This window comes from Mobula hypostoma, chromosome 19 (genome assembly GCF_963921235.1).
Source record: "Mobula hypostoma chromosome 19, sMobHyp1.1, whole genome shotgun sequence".
In the NCBI taxonomy this organism is placed as follows: domain Eukaryota; kingdom Metazoa; phylum Chordata; class Chondrichthyes; order Myliobatiformes; family Myliobatidae; genus Mobula; species Mobula hypostoma.
In genome coordinates, this window is record NC_086115.1 from 50278538 (window position 1) to 50287037 (window position 8500).

Consider the following 8500-nt stretch of genomic DNA (forward strand, 5'->3'; position numbering starts at 1 on the left):
CTCCTCTAAAATGTCTACTCGCATTGATGTTTAGATTTTGTTCTTAAGAAAATAAAATTCAAACGTGGAGAAGACACGTAATACTACAGTTTTCAATCATATCAAAATCTAAAGTTGAATCGTGTACATATAGGTTAAGTGGCGTAGATTGATAGAGTTTTTGACAAAAAAAATCCAAAACTACAAATAAAAAGTGAGAGACGTGAATTTGTTGCTAATGAAATGGTTGTTTGCGTGCACCTTGAGACAAACTTTTAAAAAAACCTAAAGGATAATACAGTTTTTAATTATACTTAAATGTTCACTCGATTAGCGGATTATCGCTTGGTCCAGAACGTCGGAGGCAAGAGTCGGCTATCTCAGCTTTCAATGTTTATAAAGATTAATAGCTTAACACACGATACAGAAACAAACAAATAAAAGTAGAAAACTAAGGGCCCTAGAACAACATATCACACATAGATTGAAACAACGTCCCTTGTCCATAATAGCAGCATTGACTTTCACGTTTGAGTTCATTCACTTTGTAATTGAACTAACCTTGTAATTACTTAATAACTATTCTTATTATAATTGCTCTAAAATCCTACATTCTGCTATGAGAGATCGTTTCACTTTCACTAGCGACTTTTCCTTGAATACACCATTGAATAGTTTTACAGTACAGCGACAAACCGCCACAGTCCAAGCTTAGAGTTAGAAACACTGAATGCGCACATGCGAGAGCATCTGGAGCTAATATTCTTTTCAGTCCTTGAACTTTAGATTTTCCCCAACATCTTGAAAGTAAGAAATTAAATCCAGATAAAGTTTGTATCTCAGCCTTACGCTGAAGCATTTAATGATATTGTAGAGAAGTATTCGTTATTAGTGTCGTTGCAATAATGAATCATCTACAGAAGTGCAGGAGTTAAAAAACGACCAAGTCCTGAATATCGCTGGCACTAACATTCAATGAATTCGGACATACATGTTTCTTCAGCTTCATGCTGCACAAACACGTGCTAATGAAGGTTTGTAACATTACTATAAAAAGTAATATTTGTAGCTGCACTTAAAGAAGCACTACCGTGCGAAAATAGTTTTAAACATATGAAAGATTGTGTTTTAACTTAGCAACACCAGCTGGGTGCTGGATGGTTACAGCGCTGACATGCGATATATTGTCCAGCTCCCTGCATTTCCATCAGTCTGGTAACGCCTCTTAAGGTATTATCAGATGCAAATGATTTGATCTACATAATGTTTATAAAAAGATCCATGTAATTACGGCGGACAATAGAGTATAATTGAAGTACCGGATGGACGGTTAAAGTGCAACGCGAATTTGTTCCGCTGATTTGCAAGATGTCCCAAATGGGCTGGATCCGATGGATTTAGTACGTTTCTACACAATGTTTAAAACGTTATCCACAGGTTATCTCAAAGTACTCTTACTTTAATTCAATAAAAACGGAGATTATCAACAAAATACAGTTTTGATGGTTATTTCCAAAACAGCTTCAAGTCAAACATACATATTAATTTACAAAAGGTTAAAAAGAACAGTGGATACAAACATTTCTGTTTTTATGTGGCAGAATACACAATTCTCTTGCTTCGGAGAGAGTCACTTGATGTCCATTCATTAAAGATTGAAGTAACATGCGATATATCTACATTACACAGGTGAACGGTATACAAAGCAGAAGAACGTCCTTGGAGCTTTTTAGAAAAAACATCTTACTGTGCGCAAAGTATTTCCCAAAAGGTCTAAAACCAAATAGTAGCAAAGCTAAGGTAGGGGATATAAATTTCCAAGTGTTTGTCTTTGGAGTACACTATCGTATCCGCAACTCAATTACCATAAGATTAAATGCAATATTAGATTTGGAAGTACAAGATTTAATTGCAAGACGTATCTAGTAAAACTGAAATTATCTCATTGAATTAATTGATTTTTTCATGCCACACTTGATTTACAATAAAAAATTCAAACTGTCAAACATAATTATTAGTAAATATTTGATATATGTTACTTAAACTTGCACCTATTTGCAATTTAAAATGTAACTTTTCAGACGACATTGAGAACTAAATATTCACTCAAACATGATTTTGCAGTATTAGCAAAAATCCACAGCACCAGCAAGTAACTTTCCGTTACGTTTACACACAATTGTCCTTTACTGCAACGGCTAGCTGAAATTAAGTGTCCGCAAATAAAAACACGCCATTGTTTTCCATCTATTGTAATGGCAATGGTTATCCCTTTGAAGTTCGCCTAAACTATTATTGTAATCACGCGTACGGAACTTGTCCATGCATATCCAAAGGCCTCTATAGTGTTAATAGCTGAGATTTGCTTCTGGGCTCTGTACCACGTGCACTGCTAGTATTAGTCTCTGTCACGAACCCAGGCATTCATTCAACAGACCAGCTTCACACTCGGAGAGGAGCCCCACGACATAAGCGCAGGAGCAGAGGTTGCACCTTCATGTCGAGGCACTGCAATCTGCTTATAAAGGCAAACAGACGAGCAGCCCTAACATCGGATCAATTCATTGTCCACAGATGGTCACAAACCTAAAGCATTAACTGGTAATTGTTGTGTCAGGTGTGCACTGTGAAGTGCTAGTATTTTGAAAATCTATTTTAGTTCCGAACTGATTTCTAGTGTGTGCCAACTTGTGTCAAAATCGCTGTCTTCTCTGTACTGTTACTCAAGCTCTGCCTACTGGGTAGGTTCTAAAGTGGAAGAGGGCGATGTTCGAGTGTCCGGAGAGTGGGGAAGAGATGAGCCCCACTCACAAGATATCCTTCTCCATCATAGATATTCTCGACCCGCAAAAATTTACAGGTAAATCTCAGGCGCTTGGGCTGCAAGACAAGGGGCCAGATGAAAACAGTGTACTTAACAGTACAGTACAGACCTTAAAGGAGACAGTAAAGCTAAGTGCTGAAAAGAACAGCAACCAAATCAGCACCGAATCTGGTGAGTAAATCATGTATGGTCCTATTTTAATCAGCCTCAGGATCTTATCACAACAAAACGATTTCGCCAATAGCCTTTTGATTGTACCAAAGTTACTCGATTTTTTTTTATTAGGCCACTTACCGGGTTTGTATTGAAACGTATAAACAGCTTGCATAGTACTAGTTTGGTTTGTTATTTTACCCGAATTTTCAACGAAAAGAAACGTGATTAACGGATACTCAGGTCGTATACTACCTATGTGCTTCTAAACCAATCCACTGTCAAAACTCCTTGAGTTTATGAAATTGACTAACTGTTTTTAAAGGAAACCTTGTAACTTTATGGGCAAGAAGTCTTCATTTACTGTATTCCATCGTCCATGGGGAAAAAAATCACGCCATGATCAAAATAAGCAATAAATTAATGAATGAATTGGGTAGATACGTAACATGTTTACTCAATTATATATTTTTTTTTAAATGGAGAGACGGTTAAACCTACGGAAAATGTATCTTCTTGGATAATTACATAACCACATCTGTTGGGCAAGTGTATTGAAATGGGAGACAAAAAAAGCTATTTTGTTGCATTTAAAACATCAGACCATCTCATGATTAGTGCATAGTAATTTAATATTTTCTCCCTTTTATTCTTATCGTGAAATGCACTGGAATCATAAAGATGACATACACTTCTTGCCGTATCTTGAAAAACAATTACAGCTGTTCAATAACAGCTCTTTGCAGTGTGTGATTGGCACTGGGAGAGAGCCTGGGTAATTGTTTAAATCGTCCCACAGAGGATGCCGCTGCTCAAATGATCGATATCCTATTACTGACTTGTGCATATCTCCTTCCAGCAGCTTGCAGGTACAGCAGCAAATACGCGAGTCTGAAGCAGATCGAAGGTCCAAATATTTTTCGATTAAAACTTACCTTTAATAGATGGTATTATCGATCTGTTAAAATCTGAAACTCTAATTGCACATCGTGGCTAGTGTAGATTTGGATACCTTTTCGTGTATCCTGTCATAACTCTCCATCTGCTTGAAGCAGTGCTTGGTTTCGTCCCAATCAGGATGCGATCAGTGTTTTTGACCACGTCCCCCTTACATTCCTTTGAAAACAAAATCAAATATACTCATAATCTATTATTAGGTCTCAAGTCGAAGGTTCAGCAATGCAACTTGCGATAAACTACGTCAATAACAAAACTTTACTTTTTTTACCCGGGAGAGGCGTCACTCAATGACGCGCAAGTGCCCCTACTACAGTATAGGTATTCGGATTTACAATACCTTATTTTTCACCTGTAACTAAAAGAATCAGCGCTGGCCACAGTTCCGAATTTTGACTACTGCTCTGTCACGGTATTGCACTTGTTCTCTAATTCACAAAAATACCGTTTTAGGTTTTAGATGAATTCTGGCACACATTTTGGAAACTTAGTTGACCTATGATCTCTGAGTGCTTGCGATTTTTCAATGGGACAGTCCATCCGTGAATCGCTAGACAATTTCAGACTTTGAAAAGAATTTATGAAAACCATGTTAATCCATGTCAGCGTGAATCTATACAATTTCTAATTCCCTGTAACAACTTTAAAAAAGGACAAGGGATGGGGGGGGAGGGCACAAATAGAATAGGCAGTCTATGATTACCGCCGTGTTTTGATTTTGTTGAGACAAAACTGATATACGATCCAGAGGTAATTGACAGATAAATAAATTCATAATTGACATAATTACTATTAATAATTAATTTTACGATGAGGGAATACGGATCGACTCACAGTCTGAACGAAATAAAGAAAAATGGGAAAATATGAGTGTTTTGTTTTAATGGTAAATTTAATGCATTATAAATTATAGTACTTCGCAAGGATTATATACAGTATATCGTTTTCAAGATAGGTAAACCCGCATTACTAGTCCTTAAAACATACTCGAACACTTCTAGAACAATGTTTTAACTATAAAGACATTCAAAGTTAGTATCATTTCTCAAAATTGTTCACTTGCATGAATTGAGCTTTAAAATGGAATTTATTTTAGTGATTGGTCAATAAAACCTGTCAGTGTTGTGTACACAGGAGGTAGACTTTATAGAAGGAACATTGATTCGAGAGAGATAATGAAAGTATGGAAGCGTTGATTATACCGTATTTGCAATTTCCAGCAGTACCTCATGGTTGATAGTATATCTATTGGGCTATTGGGCACTACTCTCACAATCAAAACGTGTTTGTGCAAGTCTTCCCCCACCCCCCACCCCCGTTTACAGTACACAGTGTTTAAAAGCACAACCACGGGCTAACTTTACTTTTTGACCATTTCTTTTTTAAAATTTTCCTTTGATGTCAAGGCTTTCAACATTTTTTTGAAAAAATTGATCTCCTTTAGGGTTATGGTCATGTAGTTGCCTTCTTTTTGGCACACACACTGTGCTACCTGTGTGTAATAAATGAGTGTAGTACTTTACAGTTTGGGATTCCCCGTAGTTTTGGATTATATTAATAAGTTGAAGTTCAAACTTGTTGCATTTATAAAGCTGAAAAGGGTATAAAAGTTTTATATCTACTAACTTCATGTAACAAATAAAACTTTGAATTACATAGCAGGAATGGCAAGAATATAAAAACAAAATCCTAAATGCTGATCCATGTCAGCAAGACTAAACTAAGAAAAATTGTGCTAGCAGCCGCGACAAAAAGCAGATTGAAGACTTTAGAGGAACACAGAGATACTACGTGGTGTAGATCAGAACACCTTCAGATTGCACAGTGCCAATGGAGGGCGGGCATCGGGTTGGTGGGAATGGAGTTGGGCCAGAGATATTTCCATATTTCCTTCTGATATAGAAGGATGCCATTTGGCTCATTAAGTTGATATTCACTCTCAGTGCATTCCCATTGCCCACTAATTTTCATTGTAATCTATTTTACCCATATTTGCACCTACACTTACGAGGGAAAAGTTGCAGTGGTTCACCCAGACATCTTTAGGATGTTGGAGTATAGAAGAGCACCAGAAGAAACCAATGTGATTCCAAAAAAAGATGCAGACTTTACACAAATAGTACCTGAAATCAAAATTGAATGCAGGTCATTGGCACTGTGATGCAGTAGGTCTATAGTTCAAATGAGTAAGATACCGAAATAAACATGTTATTACATTATGGGTGTTGGCATAAGGTATAACCTGAAATCACCGAGTTAAATGATGATGTAATGAAGATATTGCAGATTTCACCTCCCTGGAAGTTTGACTGAATGACCTTTTACACAAGTAGGGTTGTGCCCTAATCTATACTACAACCATAACTATCTATAGAATATTAATGACCCAAGCTTGGGTATATATGCTATGAAATACAAGTATAAATAGAAAGCAATAGCTGTATATAATTCAGCCCTCAAACATCTTTTTCAATGGTACCAAGGTATCTTAGTGAAGCAGACGCAGAACCTGTTCTGCTTATCCACTCTGGTTTACTATAGAATATGCATTTCTCATTTTACATTTAAGAGATATAATTCCGGCTTCAAGAGAGTGACACAAATACCTAGATAGGTGTCAATGCCATTTTGGTTGTTTGGAAATAGGATACTGTATCCTGAAATTGGACTGTAATAATCTAATTTTACACTAGTAAAAATGGTGAAACATAGTCCAGGATATTCAGTTCTAAATTCACTATTAAGTATTGATACTGTACATGTTGTATTTTAGTTTAAATGTTTGGATGTATTCCTTTCGACTCTATGGCTTTTAATAGCAATGTATTTGGCAACTTTTCATGTAATTCTATTGCATTGTGTGGGCACGTGGCCAAGTAGTTAAGGCATTCGTCTGGTGATCTGAAGGTCGCCAGTTCAAGCCTTAGCTGAGGCAGCGTGTTGTGTCCTTGAGCAAGGCACTTAACCACACATTGCTCTATGTCTGTGTGAGGAGTGGCGTGCCACACAGTCTTTTGTTCCGCGCTTTGTAAGGCATGAAAATGCCCGACGCTGGCCTCTTAGGCCTGAGTCAATGATCCCTCCCCTCTATTGCATTCAGATAACACTGTAATAAAATAGATGGGAATATTTTAGAAGGCTGTTCTTTATTCCAGTCAGTAAATCTACTGGACATAATATGATGTTTACTTTTATCCTTTGGGAGCAGTTCAGTAACTGATAGTTTAAAACAAAGTGCATATTGATACTTGCACTGAAGACTTGATTATGTTTTAAATGCCAATTATTTTACAATAACAAAAAAATTGAGAATTAACCACATATGCTGTAAGTTCGTTCAGAAAACATTCAGTTTCAAACCCAATTACTTCAGGATGAATATAGGTTTGACTATGGTAGTAGAGAAAAACAAATGGTTAAATATTATAGTTTGAACTGCATTCCAAAACCTCTATAGCTGATATCTTAATAACTGCTTGTTTGCAGATGGAAGGGAACAACACAGACATTCCAATGCTAATACTTCAAAAGAATTTCCAGAATCCCATGGAAACCTTCAGCTATATCAAGAGGATAATAATTCAACACAGCCTGAATTCCACAAAGATCACAATGCCTCCACTGAGTTGGAATCCAGGTCTGATCATATTGCACCCAGGCAAAAACGTCGTCGAGCTGAACCAGGCTGTGCTAAACCAAGACGAGCTAGAACTGCATTCACATATGAGCAACTAGTGGCTTTGGAGAATAAATTTCGCTCAACCCGCTATCTATCAGTATGTGAACGCCTCAACCTTGCTTTGGCCCTCAGCCTTACAGAAACTCAGGTTAAAATCTGGTTTCAGAACAGACGCACAAAGTGGAAAAAACAAAACCCTGGAGCAGATAGCACAATTCAGCCTGGACCAACTAGCTTGTCTGGAGTCAGTCCGAGTCCTCCTGGAACAAGTGTACTCAGCTTTCCAACTTTTCAGACTTATGCTGCAGGGAACGTCATTTGCCAGACGGCAACACCAGTCCCTTTAGTATCATCCTCTACAGGATTGATGTCTCCCTTCCTGAGTTCTACTTACTTGACACCATTTTATGCACCACATTTGTGAAAATATATACCTCAAGTAATGATTTACACAGAACAGATTGACAACATTTTTCAACCATCTTGTAATAATGTAAGCATCCCTCTTAAAAGGGCTGAGCAGCTCTAGAGAGGTCAATTTGTTTAGAGGCAGTGTTTAAAAGCATTATACTGACAAGGTTTGAGCTTCAACAACATATTAGAGATATGCTGGTTCTTCATCTGAAACTAAGAACAAACAAACCTGATAGAGTCAGAAGAAATATATCTGCTTTTGGATTCTTATCGAGCATTAAATCTAGGATTATAATTCTTAGATTATGAACCTAAAGACTAGCTACACCTGTATGTTCAGTCTATTGGTGCTAAAACAAATACAGTGGATTCCAGTTAATTGGGCCATTAGTTAATTGGGACAGCAATTTATTTTGGACACCATGCTGCCTAATTGGGGCAGGGGTATGTTGCTGAACGGTTTCTAGCTACCATCAGTCGTGTGTATTTGCGTG

General features: G+C 37.2%; 1 protein-coding gene across 1 annotated transcript; it reads left to right on the forward strand.

Moving 5' to 3' along the window:
* The first annotated feature begins 2745 nt into the window (after positions 1–2745).
* Positions 2746–8016, forward strand: nkx1.2la (NK1 transcription factor related 2-like,a). Its single transcript, XM_063071853.1, has 2 exons — positions 2746–2974; positions 7400–8016. The coding sequence occupies exons 1-2, from the start codon at positions 2746–2748 to the stop codon at positions 8014–8016; spliced, it is 846 nt and encodes a 281-aa protein (XP_062927923.1).
* The last annotated feature ends 484 nt before the right edge of the window (positions 8017–8500 follow it).